General features: G+C 46.8%; 1 protein-coding gene across 2 annotated transcripts in view; it reads left to right on the top strand.

The window, feature by feature from the left end:
- Window positions 1-19,510, top strand: part of COL22A1 (collagen type XXII alpha 1 chain) — a 317,529-nt gene extending 298,019 nt beyond the window's left edge. For both annotated transcript variants that reach the window (XM_032254428.1, XM_032254418.1), the window contains 8 exons: window positions 1,256-1,327; window positions 2,930-2,965; window positions 5,506-5,550; window positions 8,380-8,559; window positions 10,631-10,697; window positions 13,332-13,514; window positions 16,311-16,388; window positions 18,299-19,510. In XM_032254428.1, the coding sequence (XP_032110319.1) occupies window positions 1,256-1,327; window positions 2,930-2,965; window positions 5,506-5,550; window positions 8,380-8,559; window positions 10,631-10,697; window positions 13,332-13,514; window positions 16,311-16,388; window positions 18,299-18,486 (849 nt within the window). In that variant the 3' untranslated portion in view covers window positions 18,487-19,510. The remainder of the gene's footprint in view (window positions 1-1,255; window positions 1,328-2,929; window positions 2,966-5,505; window positions 5,551-8,379; window positions 8,560-10,630; window positions 10,698-13,331; window positions 13,515-16,310; window positions 16,389-18,298) is intronic.
- The last annotated feature ends 1,806 nt before the right edge of the window (window positions 19,511-21,316 follow it).

Below are 21,316 nucleotides of genomic sequence, written 5' to 3'. Positions count from 1 at the left end.
ACAACCATAGGCACCCAAAACTATTAAACACTTTTAAAAAAAATGTGCAATGAGGTTGTGGAGCCAAAGTTTGATATTTCCAGAGAATGGGAGGACAGAGTCAGGCTGAGCAACCCTTCCCACCTTGAATGAAGGAAAGTGTGCAGCATGGGAATGGAGGTGGGGACAGCTGTGGGAGACAAAAAGGGTCAACAGGCAGGTAGCAGAGAGAGAGCTCAGTTGGCAGATAGTAGAAAGAGGGTGTGTACCAATCAGCAGAGTCCTGGTCAGCTGATAGCAAATGCAGGATTTGGGGTTCAGGCCTGGTGGGTGGGGAGACATGGTGGGAAGATGGTCCTTTAATGAGTTCTAGGATTGGATGAGAAAAACTCCAGCCCTCGTCTCCTTCCAACCTAGTCTTCTTGTGTTTTTACTTGCTAAAATCGGCCACCTGACTCAGAAGACCACTATGAAGTGTGGTGAGTCAAGTATTAATTGTACTGTGCAACAGGCTGACCAGGACTTTGTACTTCGGATACTGCGGTGACCAGCTCACCTCAGTTTGCAAGGAACTTTCCCAGTTGGAAACTCCTGCATCCTGGGAAACCCCCTGGTTACAGGCAAATAGGCATCTGATCAGTGTAGCAGAGGCCCTCCTCTTGCTGGACTAGGGACAGCTGTACAAAAGGCATCCAACTTCCTAGCAAATGCGATGACCCCCCTAAGGGGCTATGGTGTGGGGCCTGTTGCTGCTGGTGAGACAGAACAGAGGGGGTGGGATTGGGTCATGAGGCTGGACCCATCACCGCCCCTTATGTAGAGCTGACCCTGGAAGTACTGACACATGCAGTTGGCTCCCAGAAAAGTTCAAGTTGAAGGATTCCCAAAGGTCTTTCCTGAAATGTGATTCTATGAAGTGAGCCTTGGCTGCCTCATGAGCAGTGGGATGCCATCTCACTAGAGCACTCCTTGGAGGACTCCACACATCTCAGCGTCTTTGTTGAACATCTGTCTCAGTTCGTTTTTGTTGTTTTGAGTGGAAAGGCCCTTGGCTGTTTATAGGGAGACCTCTCATCTTCTTCCCCTGCCTAAGACAGCACTACCAGGAAGCCCAAGACCCCGTATCTTTTCCTAAGCGATGCCCCTGCATCATGGGAGGATTTGTGTGTTGTGTGGATGTCTCAGGCCTTTTGAGTTCAGAGTGGTCACAGGTTTCTGAATCTGCTTGAGTTGGTCCACGACCCTGAAGAATTCATTCCCAGTTTTCTCTTTGCAGGGCCAGAAAGGAAATAGAGGAGAAGATGGCAGCCCAGGGCTTCCTGGCTTCCTGGGTCCCCGTGGGCCTCCGGTAAGCAGAGAGCCCCAGTGGGGGCCAAGACACCTGGCTCCAGGTTGTGACATTCATGTATAGTACTTCCCTGCCACCTCCTGTGTCCTTGGTTCTGTCTGCTCAGTCCACAATGACCTGGTGTGAGGTGAAAGGTGCATCAAGATTTATGAGACAGCAGCGCACTCAGAGATCACACCTGCATGGGAATCTCAGTGCCATTCCTCTTTAATCACGAGATCTTAGGAAAGTGTTGTAACCTCTTAGGCATTAGCTGTCTCATCATTCAAGTGGGGGATAATGACAGCGTCTACTTCTGAAGATTAAATGAGATCATTCTATAAAGGCATCAGCAATGGTTCCTGACCCACTGCAGGTGCTCAATAAATACAAACCATTGTAACGATGCGTGTGGTGGGACAGTGGTGTTGCACATTGTCCTAGAACTTGAAGAACCCTTGGAAATAATTGTAGAGATGAGCAAGTTTGAGCCGTAGGGTCAGAACATGTTTGTGATTTACTCAAAGCCACGTGGTAGGCTTGCGCTCCACCTTGTCCTTGAGTCAAGGTGTCCTGAGTGGACAGCTTAAGGCAGGGGGAAGCTGTAAGGTAATCTTTGCCAAGTTTCTGGAAAGAGAGATGCTGAGGGATTCAAACATTTCTAAGTGGAGCCCTCTGGTGTCATCTGCATATTCCAGTCCTCGGACTGCTGACCTGATGAGTGAGGCTTGCATGTAACATACAAGAGTAGAGAGCTTACCCATGTTCTTGTCCATCCCCTTCAGTTTAATTCTGACCCCTCTGTGTGCCCCACTGCCAGCCAAGCCCAGCCTGTTGTAGGTGGTAGCCCCCTTACCCTTTTCCACAATGCTGCCCAGGCTTTGCGTGGTCCTGTTGACTGATTTTTATGTGGGCCTACTCACTCCATTGTTAAAGGCCAAGTCTCCTTCTCCATCCCCTTGTTAATAATCTGCTGCCACTGAGCAGCCAGGCACCCACTCCCAGGGATGTGCTGCAGTGACTGCTCCTGAGTCATGACAACAGCGGGGTGTGTGTCCAGCCCTCACTACGTCCCTGCTGCTGCCTGGTGTGCTTTAGGAGAACAAACACACTGACACCTCACCGTCATCCTTGAGGCAGGTACCACCACTGTTCTCATTTTGCAGATGAAGACACTGAGGCACAGAGAGCTTATGGAAGTTGTAGGGAGGTTGTCTGGGGTCACAGAGCCAAACAGTGGAGGAGCCAGGAATTGAACCTGGAGCCCCGTGTCTTATTGGCTTCCTGTTTCACACATTGTGAGCCTGCTTCTCAGAAAGGCCTCCTGACTACAACAGGACTATTTGTAAAACTGATATCCTGGAGGCCCTCCTGGGGGAGTCATACCCATCCCATTGACAAGGAGCTCTTAATCCATGGTTCTCCCTAACCTTGGATGATTTTTTGCCTTCCCATGCACAGGCTGGGCAGAGAGCTTGTCTGGGATGTCCTTGGCCAGGTAGACCATCGATTGCTGTCTTTGCTGGAACATGACTTGAGTGGAAATGTCAGTTTCAAAGACAGTCTTAGTACTGACGTTGGGCTGATGCTGCAAAGCCAGTGATACTCTGTTCTGTTTTACAGGGAGAACCAGGAGAGAAAGGAGGGCCAGGCAAGGAGGTAAGTATCACACACACACTCACCGCTTGGCAACCCTTTCCTGCGGGTGGGCAGTCTGTGCGGGCTCAGGCCCTGGGCTTAGAAAGGCTCTACACTTGCTTTAACGCTCTCTACCCTCACTGTCTTGAAATCCTTAATGTCTTTTGAACAATTTCCTCATGTTTTAATTTTGCACAGAGCCCCATAAATTATGTAGCCAGTGCAGGGGCACCGTCTTGATAGGTCTGTTTCACTGGTTTAATCCCTCAGATCCAAGCTGTCAACAAATCCTGTCAACTCTGACTTCAAAATATCTGTTGGTTTTGTCCAGTTCTCTCTGTCTCTGCCACTGGGACACTAATTCAATGTGTCATCCGCTCTCACTTGAACACTGCAGCGATCCCCTAATGGATCTCCCTTCGTCCAGCCTGGCCGCTCTGCAGTCCTCTGCCCGGCAGACAGAGGGTCTGCAGAACATAAGCCTGTGGAGATGCCGCAGTGCGACCTGCAGCTCTGCCCTTCCCCTGCACGCTCCGTGGAATCCTGGCTGCCCCAGTCCCACCACTCCCCTCCTTCTCTAAGATCCAGTCACTCTGGCCTTTTCCTGAGACACGCCAAGTCCTTTTCCAAGGGCCCTCTTTTCCCATGCTTATTCCTATTTCTCCAGAGGTCTCAGCTAAAATGTTGCTTTTGCCAACTTCCCTTGACCACTGAAGCAAAGCAGACCCCCCACAATTCTTGGTTTTAGCACCCTGCTGTGTTCTGCTGTAGCCCAGCAGACCAACACAGACTAGATAACAAAAATATTTGATGAGAGATGAACAGAAGAATGATTGAACGCAGAGAAAGTAGGTCTCTGGGAATTAGCTTCTCCGTTTCAAAGTCTGCACCTTCCGACTTGAATGAGGAAGATGCGTTTTTACCCTGTGCCTTTGGGTCACCTCCTTGAAGCTGGATCGGATAGCTTCATATTCAGAAAGTGTTTGCTCCTCGCCTCAGCCATAGGGTGTCACTCGCTGGGTATTATTCACTCACTGTCCAATCACTGTTTCCTCTGCTTCCTGGATTGGGATGAAGGGGAAAAACCCATAGTTCCCATTTCTCAGGGAGTTTGTACTTGGGCTCCTGCCTACACAAATTCTCTGTGGACTTTCCACATAAATTCCAGGCTAAGCAGGCATCCCAGGTCTTACTAATCTGATCCAGCTCTCCTCTTAGAATGGGAGCCTCCTGCTTCCCCATGCCCAGTATGTCCCCACCTTCTCCCATCCAAGGCTGGGTCTTCACTCTTCCACCCACCTGGAGCACCTATCCTGCCACCTTTTGTTGTTAAATTTTATCCAACTTTCAAGGCTGTGTGATTCCCAACTTACAGAATCATGCTCTTCCACCCAGGAATACTGAGGCACCTTTGGGTACTTATTTACAGAAATTAAATCAGTCTGCCTGTGTTAGAATCAACTCACACCCACCTCCTTCTCATGGACAGGCTGTGGACTCTGTGAGAATGAGGACCATGTCTCACCCCTGCCCTCTGCATAGGTCACAGGGCTGAACATGGTACCCACATGAAAAGGATGCAATGAATGCTTCTGAAGCTGAAATGGCCAGGCTCCAAAGAGCTCAAGAGTACTTTCTTGACTTTCTTCATTTGAATCAATGTAGAGCCTATCAACCAGATGATGGCACAAGAGACAAGAGCCCCTGAGCTGAATTTCCTTCCCCAATAGCAAGCTCCGCTTTCCACATGCGTGCTAAGAGGCAGACAGACAAGCATATGTTGGTCATCATATCTGGGGAGAAAGAAAGTTAGATGTCAGCTGGCAGGAAAGTAACCCATGCATGAGGATGGACACTGGCCAGAGGGATTAGCCAATGCTTTGTAGAGGAGATGGCAGAGGAGCTGGGGGCAAAGAGGGAGCAAAGAGACATTCCAGGTGGAGAGAATGACAGAAGCAGTGGGGACTGCGGCTGTGTCTTTTGTTCCCTGATGTGACTGCCCTCCAGGAGGGGATAAGGACTGTGGGAACGTAGAAGAGGGCCACTTCTCTAAATGGTCAGGGAGGGCTTCCTGAAGAGGAGGCCTGCAGGCCAGGTGGGCAGTAGGTATCTGGACAGAGAGGTGAGGAGCATGCTGCAGGCTCAGAGAAAATGAGGAGCAGAGGCCGTGAGCCCACAGAACCGTCTGTCCCCTACACTAGAGCCATCCAGCAGTGACAGCCTGTTAAAGACAATGCATGCATTGCCTCCTGGGCATGTTAAAGGGAGTGGGATTCACCCCACAAGAAGTAGGGGAGGAATGTGGAGTGGCCAACCAGGGGCTGGTGCCATCAGTCTAAGGCAGACAGTGGCAGGAGAAAAACAGAGAAGACATGGTGTGCCACCCCCCCACACACACACATACATACTGTGTAGGCACAAATCAGAAGGGAGCCCTCGGGGGACCTTATCTTTTGAGGATCCCTTGTCATCAGCATGCAGGACTGTGAAGAAGAGCCAGGGAGGCAAGGATGCCAGTGCAGAGGGCCTGGGGCAATGACTGTCCTTCTTTCTTATTGCAGGGGTCCCCTGGGAAGCCTGGAGAGCCTGGAGCCAAAGGAGAAAGGGTGAGTGGGGAGCACAGGTACCTTGAACACGCAGAATGTGACCTTTGCACAATGCCCGTGGGGTGCTGAGGCTGGCCTCTGTCCAAGGCAGTTAGGAAACACCCGCCTGGATCACGCTGCCTGCCGTGGTTTTGTTCACTTTTTCATGGGTGATTACCAGCCCCACAAAGGGAGGTTCTTTTCCCACCAGTACTGTTTGTAGTTGATGTTATTATTTCTTTTCTTTCTTTCTTTCTTTTTTTGGTTGTTAGTTTAAGGAGTAAAATCATCACAATTAGAAATTCAAAGGCAAGCCTTGGGAGACATTGACAGATTTCTTTCTCCCCATGTGCGAATGCCCGCCGAGACGGGCTCAGCTCCCGAAGTGCCAATTTGCCGGGAGCCAAATTTGTCGCTGAAGGTGACAAGGGAACAGATTTTCCCATAATGAATTGCCTTGGCGTTACATTCAAAAAGCCTTTCTTTACATTTCATTTCTCCAAAAAACAACAGGGGGAAAGACTTTTTTTTTTCTTCTTTTTCTTTCTGGTTTTGCTGAAGAGCCCGTGGAAGGCGGGCACGTTCTCACACTCACGACTGCTGCTCCCTTTGGAGGCTTTATGTGTCTCGTTTGCCCACAATCCTGCGTTTGGTCAGCCTCACGCTGTCACACTGTTGCACGACACAGACACGGGCATCCCAGGCACCCACAGCCCGCCTCCGCTTGTTTCTCATGGTCCTGAAAAGAATTTATCTCGGCTTTCTTCGCAAGTGGGGTGGGTGGGGAGCCGGCTGGCTTCTCCCACAGCCAGAGTGAGAAACGTGGGGGCAGTGTCTCAGGGATTCTCCCCCCTGGATCTTCCTCCTGTCTCCTTCCCATGACTTTGATTCCTGTATCCCGTGGCTGTTAGTTCCTGAGCGATGGAGCCAGGGACGGGAGGACATGTGGCTGAGAAGGCGTTGATGTCCCTCCCGCCCCCTGAGAATGCAACTCAGGTGCCCGTGGGAGCTACTGCCGTAGGATATGGGCTTGAATTTTGGTTGAGAGCCAAGGAACGCAGACCACCAATGGCATCTCTTCTTTAATACCTAATCAATACGCAGAGAGCTTGCCTTTCCCCTGTTAAGTGCTTTCGTGGCACATTGCCAGGGAGCCATTAGACTACCCTTTCCTTGGTACTTCTGGGAACATTTGAAATATGGGACAAGTCCTGTCACCACAAAGTAATTGCAAGACCTTTAATGAGTAGAAAATGCTGTGCCACACGTGCTGCAGGGCCTTAGCATCCGGGTGTACAAACGCCAGGACTTTCTTTAATAGACCCCTGAATTCAAGATCGCCGACAGAGATCACAACATCCCGTGAAATGTGTCACGCCTGGAAAATTGAAGTGACTTCCTTGGATCTAACTAAATTATTATTTTTGAATTTACTGCCTTTGGGTTATTGTTGAAATATTAAAAGCAATGCAGGTACATTGTTAAATGGTGAAAACTGCAGGACAAGTGAATGCGATGAAAATCATGCACCCCTTGCATTTCATCCCTTAGCCCCGTCCCCTCTCCAGGGTCTGTCACAGTGCTTTTGCTTTTTATCTTTCCAGAGGGAGTCTGTGCACACAGAACTGTGTGTGCAGTGTGTTATAAATGTGCATTTACCTTGTGTTTACCCCCTCCCCGCTCTGAGCATATCATACCATGTCTATTATTTCACTCCTGGCATTTTTCATTTAAGTGCCTATGTTAGAGGTGTTGGTGACTGCACCATTTTTCTTTTCTGTGGCCCTGGGTCATGTCCACAGCCATGCTGCACATTTACAGTTACCATCTGCTATCTTTTCTTTTCTCCCTGTGCCTCCCTTTCTCTGCTACATCCCAGCAATGGAGTTCCATTATCTCTGAGGCCATTAATGTGACTGCCATATTTTCAGACCAGCCAGCCATTTGAACTTGATGGACAAACACACAGTAGTGCATAAAGTCAGAGGACTGGACTGCCGGGGCTTGCTGTAACTCCCAAGTCATTGGTCCAGCACTTCCAACTCTGGGCCAGCTGTGGGGAGAAATGAGCCCTAGGCAGTGTTGGAGGCCATTGGATAATCCTCTGTGAACTCCCTAGAGCTGAGAGAAAGGAATGGGAGATGACCTGGGAGGGAGACACCTCGCTGAGAGAGGGCCACTGTCCCTCTAGCTGACAGAGAGCAACACCAGGCCAGAAAGGGGCCAGCGGCTCCTCCAGCAGTCTCTGCCAGGACCATCCTTCTGCAGGCAGCCTGAGGAGCTGCACTCTTGGGATTGAGAACAGGATTGGAATCGAGCAATCAACGTTCTCATCCTGTTCCATATAGACTCCCTTGTGTGACCATGGGCTGGTGGATTTCTATCTCTGGGCCCTGAATGTTTTCTTTTTTCTTTTTCTTTCTTTCTGTCTTTTTTTTTTTTTTTTTTCCTTAAACAAAGTCTCACTCTATCACGCAGGCTGGAGTGCAGCGGCATGATCATACTTCACTGCTGTCTCAAACTCCTGGCCTCAGGCAATCTTCCTACCTCAGCCTTCTGAGTAACTAGGACTATAGGCGATTGCCGCTGTGGCTGGCTACTTTTTAAGAAAATTATTTCTGCTAGTAATGGGTCGGAACATCTTGCCCAGGCTGCCCATGTTTTCATTTCAGGATGGTGCATGTGATGGATTCTGGGGCTCTTCTCACCCCAAGCCACACGTGGGCCACCCAGGGCCAAGGGCTCCCTTTCAGTGATCTAAGAGGCAGACTGGGGGAATCCCTTTTGCAGCTGCTGGGGGTACAGCTTCCAGCCCTGAGACACATGCTGATATGCTTCTCTCCTCCTTAGGGAGACCCTGGGATCAAAGGTGACAAGGGGCCTCCTGGTGGAAAGGGCCAGCCAGGGGACCCTGGAATCCCAGGCCACAAAGGCCACACAGGCCTGATGGGTCCCCAAGGACCACCTGGGGAGAACGGACCAGCTGGGCCCCCAGGGCCTCCAGGCCAACCGGGATTTCCAGGACTGAGGGTAAGGATGTTAATGTGGCTTTGAACTTGGGGCTCCTCGGGGACTAAGGGGAAGCCAAGGAAGTGTGTGGACTTCAGAGACATCAGGTTATAGATCCCAGTCTTCCAGTGACTGAAGGCGTGACCTGGGCGGTCTACTCTTCCTCTCTGAATCTGCCCTTCCTTGTCTGCTAAAAGGGAAAACAAAATCCTCTTCTGACTGATGATGATTAAGTGAAATAACATGCCTTTATTAAGAAATCTCAAAAAAGGGTCCCTCTTCTGTTCAACCCTGTTTCTCAGTGATAATGAATCCCAAAGACTTCATTTCTTAGACTGTAGAACTCTTCTGCTCGGGACCTTGTACAAAACGTGTTTGAGAAGACACCCAGCCCCCATTGGTCTGAACTTCATTGTGGGATGATTCACCACCCATTTGAAGCCTGGCTTTGCCACTCTTGTATCTGCCTGAAATCCCAGGCCACAAAGGCCACACAGGCCTGATGGGTCCCTAGGGACCCATCTAAAGTACTTCTTCTCATTGCATCTCTCTCTCCTTTTCTTTTCTTTTCTTTTTTTTTTTTAAATGAAACAAAGTTTTGTTCTTGTTGCCTAGGCTGGAGTGCAGTGACGTGATCTCAGCTCACTGCAACCTCCACCTCCCAGGTTCAAGTGATTCCCTGCCTCAGCTTCCTGAGTAGCTGGAGTTACAGGCACACACCACCATGCCTAGCCAATTTTTATATTTTTATTAGAGATGAGATTTCACCATATTGGTCAGTCTAGTCTCGAACTCCTGACCTTGTGATCCACCTGCCTCAGCCTCCCACAGTGCTGGGATTACAGGAATGAGCCACCGCTCCCAGCCTGCATCTGTCTTTTTCCAAAGCTGGAAACAAGGGCTTATTTGGAGTGGTGTTTTTTTCTTTCTTTAAACATCCTTTATTCTAGTGGCAGAACTTTCATTTTACTCAACCTCGTGACACAAGCATGCATGGGCTATAAAAAGATGAACGCAGAGCTCCTCTGCTGGAAGTCCGTGTGACCACTCCCTCCTGCTCAGCAGCCCATATGGTCTTCTGGAGACCCTTGTATTCCGCAGAGCACAGGTCTGGATGACCTCCATGTCCCTGCCCGTTCTGATGCTCTGCAGTTGGGTCAGTTCCTGGTGGCTGTGGTCAGCCTGGGTTTCAGCTGTCCTGAAAGATGCCAGGCAGCCAGAGCCCTGAGTGCCAGCCTAGAGCACTCAGTTGGCTTCTAAAGCCCCCTTGGAGTCTTGCCAAGTTCTGCCAGTCCTGCTGCTATTGGGCAGTGATGAGAATTTGGGGACTATCATAAAAGATTCTTGGTCAGAAAAAAAGAATAAGGAAATGGAATCTATCTCATGCCAGGTGTGGGGCTATAGTAAGACCCCTGCCCTTGAGGGGTGGATGCTGCCCTGAAACTGTCAGATAGGAAGGGACCAGCTCTGAGGGCCTGTGGACAGCTTCTCTAGGTTCTCCTCAGAGTCACATGACACTGTGTGAGCTTGGATTGGTAAACTCATCAGCTTCTGTGGACGGAGCACCAGAACTTGGTCAGAAAGTTGTTTAGAGCCACAGTGGACATAAGCAGGGAAAGCCAGACCCCAGGAACTGGAGCAGCCAGGTGGCCAGGTGGGGGAATCAAACTTGAGTTCACATCGAAGGCAGCCTCTAGGCTGTGTCCAAAAGGTGGACACAACTTTGGCAGGGAGAGAGTAGGGACCAGACCTCCCAGGTCCAGGGCTAAGAAGGGTGTGTGAGTGGAATTAATGGGCACAGTGGCCTGAGCAGGAAGGAAATCCAGTGAATAAGCTGGAAAGGCATGGAAGGAAGGGCAGCAGTAGCTGAGGGAGCCCAGGGCCCAGGCTGCTCTGTAAAGGGGATGATGCTGCCTGTGGAACAGAGAAGGGAGGAAGGGATTCGAGAAGTGGAAAAGATTGGGCTAGAAAGATGTGCGTCCCTGTGTAGGTATATACTTCCCACAAACTTCCTGGCTTCCCAAGTCCTCAGGGTTCTTAAATGGCAGAAGTTACTGGGAAGATAAATAACTCCACCTTCCCTCCCTCCTAGGGGGAGTCTCCGTCCATGGAAACCCTGCGTCGCCTTATTCAAGAAGAGCTGGGGAAGCAGCTTGAAAGTGAGTATCTGGACTTTGTTAAGGTCTTGCAGAGAAGAGCCCAGGAAGCAGTCCCTTCATTCAGCCTTGAATGCTTTCACATCCTGGAGTAAGAAAAGCACTTGACTAGCAGCTCAAGTGTAGACTCTCAGGGTTGTGGAACTCCCTGAAGACTCTGTTCTATCCTTTATCTGACACAGACTTTCTCTAGGAATTGTTCTTCAGTTTTCACTTGATTACCTCTAGTGAAGGAGAGCTCACTATCTACAAAACAGCTCTTCTCTGATCAATCATTTATTCTAAGCATGGAGTCATGTATCTAGTCTGTAAATAATTTTGGCTATTTACTGCTATGAGCCTCATGAAACTCACAGTCCAGAGGAGGAAGCAGATAAACAAATAGGACGATTTTAGTGAAGTCAGAAAAGTTCTTTCATTTTATTTGTCACAGCAGGCATTAAAAGAGGACAGATGAACATACCTAAGATAGTTCAGAGGCCAGGGAATAGATGAGTGAAGGCTTCCTGGAGGAGGGGCCCTGTGAGCTGCAAGCTGAAAGATGAAACATGACCCCAGATCTATGGAGCAACGTGGGTGCAGGCCTTGAGGGGAGCAGGCCGGCAGAGTGCTTTCAAGGAACTAACATCCTTTCAGTCCTGCTGCACTGAGTCGTTGTTAAGTCCCCAGGTCTAGCATGTGCCCATGTGTAGCAGATGCTTAGGGAGGGAGAAAGGTGGGAGGGTGGCAGTAATCATGCCAGCGTGTCAGCATTTGCCAAGGTCAGCTGACGTTCTCAGCATTTGCAAGTGTTAACCCGCAGAAACCCCCACACCACCTCATGAGGCTCATGTAATTGTTGTAAGAATTGTTAGAAACAACATTATTAGGAGCTAAGTAACTCACTTAAGGTTGATAAGCTGGGAAGATCGGGCCAGGATTTCCACCTGGGCAGCTTCACTAAAGGTTCTGTGCTCTTCATCCTCTTCATCACCAAGCTCTCTTGGACAACAGCCATTCCCATTCCCTCTGCAATGGGAAATTGGAGGAAAAGAAAGTCACACAAAATCTTGTTGCAGCAAAGAAGAGAAATTCGTAACTACTCTCAGGAGCACAAGGACAAAGGGGGAGGGCACGTTTATTCACGTGATCATGTCTCCATCATTTTGTACCTCCCATTGTGAGATTCTGTGCTGCGAGCAAGGACACAGCTGTAAACAGGATGGCCCTCCTTCCTGTGTTCTTGAGTGTCCAGGGGAACACCGTCCATTTCCATACAGGAAAAAGACTATGTTCTTTTTCCTACATGGAAATGAGAGCAAAGGACTGTTTTCTGGAGCAGACAGCTAGGAGTGGGTTTTGGGTGGGAGAAGGAGGCCATGAGGAAAATAAGGACCAGATTGGCGGGTACCATGGGTGGGTGGTGTTCTGAGGTCTCATGTGTGTAGATCTCTGAGTTCAACCTTCTGATGCTGGATTCCTCAGAGACAGATGTGACCTTTGCTTTTGAGGGATCTCTAGCCAAAGAGCAGAGACAAGACCCGTTTGGAATTGGGTTGGAGAGAGAATCTGCTGGGCTGAGTTCTTTCTTCCAAACAGGGCTTTGAGGAAGGAGCATCCACTCCACTTTAAAGATGAGAAAATCAAGGCTCAGAGAAGTTGAGTAATTTCTCAAGATCACAGGAGTGGACCACCTGCCCTCCTGCTACCTTGTGAGAGGATCAGTATGAGGGAGACACTCTGGGAAGTGATCAACCAGGCAGTCAGAAGAACCTGACTCCACCTTGGTTTCACTACCGAATACCTGGGGCCTTGAGTAGCCTCCCAGCCTCTGGTCTTGGTCACACTGTTGGCAACATAGGGGTTTGAGCCTAATTACTTATGACTGCATGACAAACAAGGACTGCCCATCGTGGCCACCAGGTGGGCACTATATCCCCTGTCCCACTGAAGGGCTGCCAAACCAGCACTGGACCTCTGGGTTTTTAAATCAGTTCTGTCATCTTCACATTTTAGAAGTACAAGATCTTCAGTGACTGTCATGTCCAGCTATTTAGCTTATAGATTGGGAATTTGACATTGGAGAGAAAAAGTGACTAACATAGCTTTGTGTAAGCCACTCACCTCCTCCACCCCAGCGTCCATGTCCCCAACTGACCATTACAGTTGCTGCTGCTGCTATTGCTGTCCCTGCCACTATGGCTTCCATTGTTCTGCCCCGGTCGTAGCAGTCAGCATCTCCTGAGCACTTGGCAAGTACCAGGCACTATTCCACATGCATCTCCTCATTTGCTCCATCCTCATTGTAGCCCCGTGGGGTAGGTGCTGTTTCATTGTCTCCATTGCATAGAAAGGGATACCAAGGCTGATAATGGTCAAAGAGCTTGCTCAAGGTCACCTGGCTGCCCGTGGCCGTCCTGGGATCCCAGCCTAGGCAGACTTGCTCCAGGGACAGTGATGATCACTACTGATTGTCACCCCGTGGCCAGCCAGTCAGAATGTGCCCACACAAATGCTGCACGTGGGCCATGTGACATGTCATTGATGTTGTCTCTGCAGCTGTTATTGTCCCCTTGGTTCTGAGTAGCCATCCTGTCCTGTGTCCTATGTCCACTATCTATTCTTCATGAAATTGCCTCTCTTTTTCCTTCTCCACAGCCAAACTCGCCTACCTCCTGGCCCAGATGCCCCCAGCGCACATGAAGGCATCTCAAGGCAGACCTGGGCCCCCAGGGCCCCCTGGAAAAGATGGACTTCCAGGCCGGACCGGCCCCATGGGGGAGCCAGGTCGTCCTGGGCAGGGGGGTCTGGAAGGACCCTCTGGACCCATAGGTCCCAAAGGTGAGTGAAGACCTGGAGAGGATGTTCTCCATTTACTCCAGGAGGGTGGAGAAGGAACAGGGCTGGGAGGTGGCATTGCATCCGAGCATGCATTATTCATGCCACTGTCATTCCCTGCAGCTTGGTAACACCAGGAGTTTTGGCATCATATAATTTTATCATATGCGTAAGAGGCTTTCAATCTTGACATTTTTACAAAATTATGCTTCTGCTAGGAAGATTGATTCCGTTCCCTCCTACTTTCTTGTTCTCTCTCCATCTCCGCTGCTCAAGTTTCAGGGAGGTAAACAACATGCCTCCTTCTTCCCCTACCAAGTTTAGCATTGAGGAATAAGACATTTAATCTCCATTGAGATTAAATGTCAGCCTGAAAATTGGAATAAAACAGCTGCTAACTGCCCAGCTCTTGGAGCAGTGACTTAGCAGGACATCAGAGCTCTGGCCAACAGAAGGTCTCTCCTTCAAAGGGCAGAGGCTGTCCCATTTAACTCATCACACAGTGGCAAACAGGCCAGGACACTCACTCTCTCTGCAGGAAGACAGATGTGAAAGACAGGGGAAGGACTAAAAAATAAATTTAGGCCAGGTGCGATGGCTCATGCCTGTAATCCCAGCACTTTGGGAGGCTGAGGCAGGTGGATCACGAGATCAGGAGTTCGAGATCAGCCTGGCCAATGTGGTGAAACCTCATCTCTACTAAAAAATACAAAAATTAGCTGAGTGTGGTGGCATGTGCCTGTAGTCTCAGCTACTCGGGAGGCTGAGGCAGGAGAATCTCTTGAACCAGAGAGGTGAAGGTTGCAGTGAGCCAGATTGCACCACTGCACGTCAGCCTAGGCAACAGAGTGAGACTCCATCTCAAAATAAATAAATAAGTAAATAAATTTTAAAACATTTTTAAAAAAATAATAGGTTTTTTTTTTTTTTTAAATTTTACACCAAGTTCTCGGATATGTGTGCTGAACGTGCAGGTTTGATACACAGGCATATATGTGCCATGGTAATTTGCTGCACCTATTAACTCGTCATTTAGGTTTTAAGCCCTACAGGCATTAGGTATTTGTCCTGATGCTCTCCCTCCCCTCGCCCCCCAACCACTGAAAGCCTCCAGTGTGTGTTGTTCCCCTCCCTGTGTCTGTGTGTTCTCATTGTTCAACTCCTAGTTATGAGTGAGAAGATGCGGTGTTTGGTTTTCTGTTCCTGTGTCAGTTTGCTGAGAATGATGGTTTCTAGCTTCATCCATGTCCCTGCAAAGGACATGAACTCATTCTTTCATATGGCTGCGTAGTATTCCATGGTGTATATGTGCCACATTTTCTTTATCCAGTCTATCAGTGATGGGCATTTTGGTTGGTTCCAAGTCTTTGCTGTTGTAAATAGTGCTGCAATACACATATGTATGCCTGTGTTATATAGTAGAGTGTTTATGAAAGGTTGTTTTAAAATAATATTTTCTCTGCCTTTTTAAAGCTTTCCTGCTTTCAAATGGCTTATAAATTAATAGTAATTTTCGAATAAGGCAATTTCAAATAAAGATAAAAAGACAGGACGCCAGCCTCATAGTTCATTCCTGTCTGATGAGGAATAAGAATGGGTTGTGGAAAGGAGCATGTGGTGTCGTTTTAGCTGCTCTGGGGTGACTTGGAGTCAGGGACATGGATGCCCCTAGCACTGTGCTCTTTTCATTTCCCACTTTCTTACTAATTCTTAATCTGCTTATCCATTTCCTGTCATGTTGCTCCTACTTGAAAGGCTTTTTCTTAAATCTGTAGATTTAGTCCTACTCATATGATTTCATAAAACAAAATATATGAAATAAATGTCAATAAGAAAGCATAGAGAACATCAGATTGTGGTAGAATACTGACCAAATGTAATTATTATAACAATGAAAACGAATGGTCTGAAGTCCCTGTGAACCAGCAGAATTTCAATAGGGATTACAAAAGAAAATATATCACAGCAGCAGATATTCTGGAAACAATATGGCAAAACAAGTGATTGATTCAAAAAAACAAGGGAGAGAGACAGTTTAATCAAATCTCCATGAACTTCATTCAAATATGATCTCAAGTATCCTCTCAGGGGAGGTAGATCACTCTCTCCTCTACACGTCTATGGTGTTTTTAAAAATTCCTATGATGATACTTGCCACATTCTGTCTCATGCTAGAATGTTCTTCATGCCCTATTTTATTTCTCTTATTAAATTTCAAGCTTCTTGAGAATAGAGCCGTGTCTTACTTATCACTGCCCATGTCCATGTGCATGTTGAATTTGTTTATATATTATCCAGTTTCTTCTTGATAAAGGTTCAGATACAATACCTGGAAAACACAGGAAGCATAGACATATAAGAGGAGATGCATGCAAACTTATGTGTGTATGAAATGTGAGGGAGAGTGTGAGGGCGTGTACATTTGGCTGTGTGAATGAGTCAGTATGTGTATATGAGTGTATGTATACAGTTGTTAATATGGTTTGAATGTTTAGATGTATGTACGGAATTGGGTAGATGCGTGCTTGAACAAGTGTTCATGTGTAAATATGTAAAGGAGGCAGTGTTCATGTATTCTGGTGATCCCACATGTACTTCTGAATGTGAGTGTGTGCTGGTGGAGTGTGTCAATTGGAATTGTGGGTACTATGTTGAGTGAGTGTGTGTGCACAGGGTGGTTTATAGACTGGAACCCCGCAGCAGCCCAGTGTCAGACCTGTACATCCCACAAGGTGGAACACCCAGTTTCTGTCCTCCTTGGGGATCTCCACCATCAAAAGTGCATATTTTTCTTCCCAGGTGAACGAGGAGCCAAAGGTGACCCAGGTGCACCTGGGGTTGGCCTCCGAGGCGAGATGGGACCCCCTGGAATCCCAGGTATGACTCGTTCTGGAGTGTGAGGGGTAGGGTGTGAACTACCATGGAGACCCTGCACTCCTGCCCGTGGCCCCACAGGACTCAGCAGTGAGTGGAGAGGAGGGGTTATTGTAGTGTATTCTGTGATTTGTTGAAGTGTATCCCATGAATTTAAAATTCCATGAAATGATCCTGGAGGAAAACAAAACAAAACAAAACAAAACAAACTGACCTGGGCTAAATCAGGAACTGCTGGGGACTGTGTTGCTCTTTCAGACATTTCTGGTGCACATTCACTGTCATAAGTGCTAAGGACTCTAGCATTTAAAAATGTGTCTCTTTTGTTTAACCTAGCACTTTTGAAATTCACTTGAAAGAGAAGTCCTTTTTCCTTCACTATGCAGTTGTTTATATCCTTTTAGTGTTTCTCAGAATGTTCTTTGGGGAATGCTCACCCAGTGGTAGGGTGGTTAGCTGTCCCAGGACTGAGGACATTTCTGGGACTGGAGAATTTTTAGCTTTAAAACTAAGACATGACTTGAGAAAACTGGGACAAATTGGTCATTCTACCCAGTGGTTGTTGGAAGATCTCTACAATGCAGCATTAGTCACATTCCAAAATTAGGTGTATACATATAAGGTGGAAGAAATTTGACTATTGAGGCTTCTATTTTTTATTTAAGTCTAATTTATATGTTTGCCAGAGGTCATATACGAATATTGGTCTTATAGAGAATTTCAATTTTAGTATTTATACCTTCATGATTTTACAAATTTTCTAAAGTAGACATTTATTATTATTTTCATTAGAGAAGATAATTAGAAATATATTATAAATATTTTTATGGCTCACCTGTTTTCAAATAGCTTATAATATTAAGAATAATTTTTAAAACAAGGCCATTTTAAATAAAGAATAAATGGCAGAACAGGAGCTATTTAAAAGGAAGAAGTCACTGCCCCAGTGTGAAGGTGAGATAATTATTACATTTCATTGGTTCTCAGCCCAAGGAATGAATAACACTGAGGCCTCAAAACTTGATCTAGGCAGGACCATCGATTAAATAGCTATTACCAAAGCATTAATAGAGTTAATGAAATATCTATAGATCTTTTTAACTGAAAAGTTTACTTTGTGTTTATTTTGTATGGGATTTTCTGACAAGATGATTACTAAGGCTTAAGAAAGCATGTCACTACTGGGGTTAACCACAAGACTTAGGACTGACCTTCCAAGTTGCCAAAGCTAAAAAGAAAGATAAGTCGATTAAAGACGATGTTATGATGCTTACTAAGTGGAGAGATCGAAGTTTGTTTATAGGCAATATTTTCTGGATCTCAATTTTGGACTATCTAAGTATCAGTTACTTGCATCCTAGATGATATCTTTGGCCATGACTTTCCAGAATAGGTTAATGTAATCCAAATATGTGATTCAGATTTAACATGTAGATAAAGCTGAGAAAATACAGTTGGATGTTGAGTAATAGAATGTCATCGGGTATCTCTAAGGTCATGTGAATTGGTGCTGATGGTTAATGATCAGGAGTTGGTGTCTACTCTCCATTCAGACATGTTTCTTGGACCCATGTAAGAAACCAGAAGGCCAAGTCTCTCATCTGAGTCTCAAGTAGAGAACATATCTCCTGCCTGGTCTCAATCTACCCTTGTTTCTTTCTTTCTAGTGGTACCTGGATTACTATCCCAGGTCAAATAGTTAAAGCAACCCCTTCTTCTACATATTGAGGTGCTTCTGCTACTTGGTGTTTGTGTAGACCACTAATCACTCAGAGCTCCTAGGCTGTGGGGATGTTCTGTCTGAGGACATTTGAAGTCCTGAGTTCATAGTGAATGGAAGCTGTGAGATCAGGGCCCATTCACTCCCAGGAGGATCTTGAACCATCTTCTGTTTCTTTTGCTCCTTGGGCCAGGTCAACCTGGAGAACCTGGCTATGCTAAAGATGGACTTCCTGGGATCCCTGGCCCTCAAGGGGAGACAGGACCAGCTGGATATCCTGGCCCCCCAGGACCCCCCGGTCCTCCAGGCCAGTGTGACCCTTCCCAGTGTGCCTACTTTGCCAGCCTCGCTGCCCGGCCGAGTAACGTGAAGGGTCCCTAGAGGACTCTGGAAAGCCAGAAGACTGCAGTGGATTTCTGAAACTTGAACTCAGAGCCCAATGGGAAGCCAGAGGTCTTGAAAGACTTCAGCCATGTGTTCCTTTTTTTTCTTTTCTTTTATTATTTGCTTTTTGTTTTATTTTCTTGAGAGACCTCAAAATTATTAAATCCAACAGATGCTGCCGGTCGGTCAGATTATTATTAATATTATTGTTGTTAATTATTATTATTATTATTATTATTTCATATGCTGATGCTTTGTGAGCTCGTTTTCACTCCTTTAAAGTTGGGAAAACTTGATTCGTGGGGCAGGAGACTGTTTCTTCTTTCTTCTGACAGCTCCCATTTGAAATGCAACTGCCCATTTTAAGGAAACTCTTGGTGCTACAAAACCCTGACCAGACACTTGACAAATTTACCTCTTTCTTCAAAAGAAAAACTTTAAGAAAATGAGACAATGGGCTTCATTCTCAATCATGCCCAGAAATCACCCAGGGAGAAATAATACAAATGCTGCCACTTTCCAGAGAGGGAAAGGAAGCAGGGAGAGAAAGAATTTACAACAGAGAGGAATGTTCCCACCTCCCTCCCGGTGGGAAGTGCATTTGGAGAACACAGAATCAGCCCTCAGGGTGCACTCCAGCCACCTCAGTGCTCCAAGCTCACAGGAGTGAAATAATGTCTGCGGGTTGGCAAAGGCTTTGCGGGATCTTATGTCTTGGCCAAAGATGGGAAAACCCATGTTGAAGAGGCAGCCTTTGAGTGTTAATTTGTCTTCTAAACCGTGGGTAAGATCCCCTCAAGTTCCTCTTGTTGGTTTCAATTATATTAATTATATAACAAGCAGATGTGATGACCATCCACTTGTGTTTCCCTAATGGCGGGCAGTTGGCAGGGCACTGACCAGAGCTGGGAAATTTGTCTCCAGGGCTCTGTCTCTGAAATAAATGTTATTAAGTGCACATGTGTATGTGACATGCCCTGCTTGAACAGGTGCTCAATAAATCCAAGTTTCCTTCTCCTGAGTTCCTCTTGATGATTGATTTCTTATATTCAGCATCCACCTGAATGTGAACTCATCAAGCATTGGGATGTATCTTTTTCTTCCGTGAGCCATAGCACAGAGTCCACGTGTTCAGCTCACATGGTGAATGAACAAGGGAGTGAATGTGTGTGCCTGACTGAGTTAGTCCAGGGTCATTCATTAGCCTGCTCTTCACTGAAACAGCCCCGGATGTTAGGCTATGGAAGCAGCCATTTAGATGCGCACATTTCTGTGGGATCACAGTGGGGAGCTAGTGAAGCAAGTCAGAAGGTTCTAGCAGGACCTGTCCTGCTAAACTGCGTCTAGAGGCTGAATGATTCACCAGTGGTCTAAAAGATGTACTCTTCCAGCATTTGTTCTTGACTGACCGATTGATCGATCCATTGATTGATTCATCCATCCATTTGTCCATTCACCCAGGCCGTCAGCCACTGACAGACTAAGGCAGTGGATGTTTATCAAGAACTTCACTTGTGTGAAACCCTGTTCTGGATGCCTCTAATTGATTTAGAAACCTGGAACATAAACGTACAAAGAAGTTTGATGCTTCCATGGTTGGAGAAGTATTATTGCAATGATTTTAAAATGAAATCTGATACCCGTTCCTTGTGATCAGTCAGCCTGTGCTGATTCTGGGGCTGATGGGTGTCAGGGGTCAGAGGGAAGCCATTCCTGACAGTGAAGAATGAGATAGCCTCCCTCTTAGTCTTTTTCACATTACCATCTCAGTTCATTCTCACAACCATTGAAGACTCAGGGGCATTACTCTAATACCCTTTTTATTTGAAGAAACCATCTCAGGGACCTTGGAAATACTCTTATCCAGTGACTTTTAACAGTTTTTTTGACCATGACCCACAGTAAGAGGTATAATTTCTTAGTGATTCAGTACATGCATGCATATATAAAGTAAGGGTTTTGAAATAAAATATCTACCTGATCAAGGACAATGCTCTCAAACATTTACTATTCTATTTCATGTTTATTGTTGTTGTATGAAATAGGCTACGTTTTAGGGTGGTTTTAGAGTCACAGCAAAATTAAGAGGAAGGTACAGATTTTCGTGTGCTCCCTGCCCCCTCCCCCCTACCACAGCATCCCCCACCCACCCACCTTCCAACTCCCACACCCCAGTGGCAGCTTTGTTACAGCTGCTGAACCTACACTGACACATCGCTATCCCCCAGCATCCATTGTTTACATGAAGGTTCACTGTTCGCTGTTGCACACTCTGTGGGTTTGGACTAATGGATACCGTAATGCCACCATTATAGGATCAGGCAGAAGAGTTTCACTGCCCCAAAAAGTCTCTGTGCTTTGCCTCTTCATCCTTCTCTTCTCCCCTAACCTCTTGCAATTGCTGATTTTTTAAAATTGTCTCCATAGTTGTGTCATTTCCAAAATGTTACCTAGTTGGCATCATACAGCCTTTTCAATTTAGGTTCATTCACTTAGTATTTTGCATTTAGTTTCCTTTATGTCTCTTCTTGGCTTAATAGCCCATTTTTTAAGTGCTGAATAATATTGCATTGCCTGGAAGTTTCAGGGTTTGCCCATTTATCTACTGAAGGGCACCTTGGCTGCTTCCAAGTTTTGACAGTTACGAATAAAGATGCTATAAACATGTGTGTGCAGGTTTTTGCGTGCATGTCATCTTTCAGCTACTTTCGGTAAACACCAAGAAGCACGATTGCTAGATCACATGGTAAGAGTGTGTTTAGTTTTGTAAGAAATTGCCAAATTGGCCTTGCAGATAGCTGCATCATTTTCCATTCCCACCAGCCGT

This window comes from Sapajus apella, unplaced genomic scaffold (genome assembly GCF_009761245.1).
Source record: "Sapajus apella isolate SASKATOON/1434 unplaced genomic scaffold, GSC_monkey_1.0 scaffold3, whole genome shotgun sequence".
Taxonomy (NCBI): domain Eukaryota; kingdom Metazoa; phylum Chordata; class Mammalia; order Primates; family Cebidae; genus Sapajus; species Sapajus apella.
The sequence above is the reverse complement of the archived record's forward strand: the minus strand, read 5'-3'. Positions and strand labels throughout refer to the sequence as shown.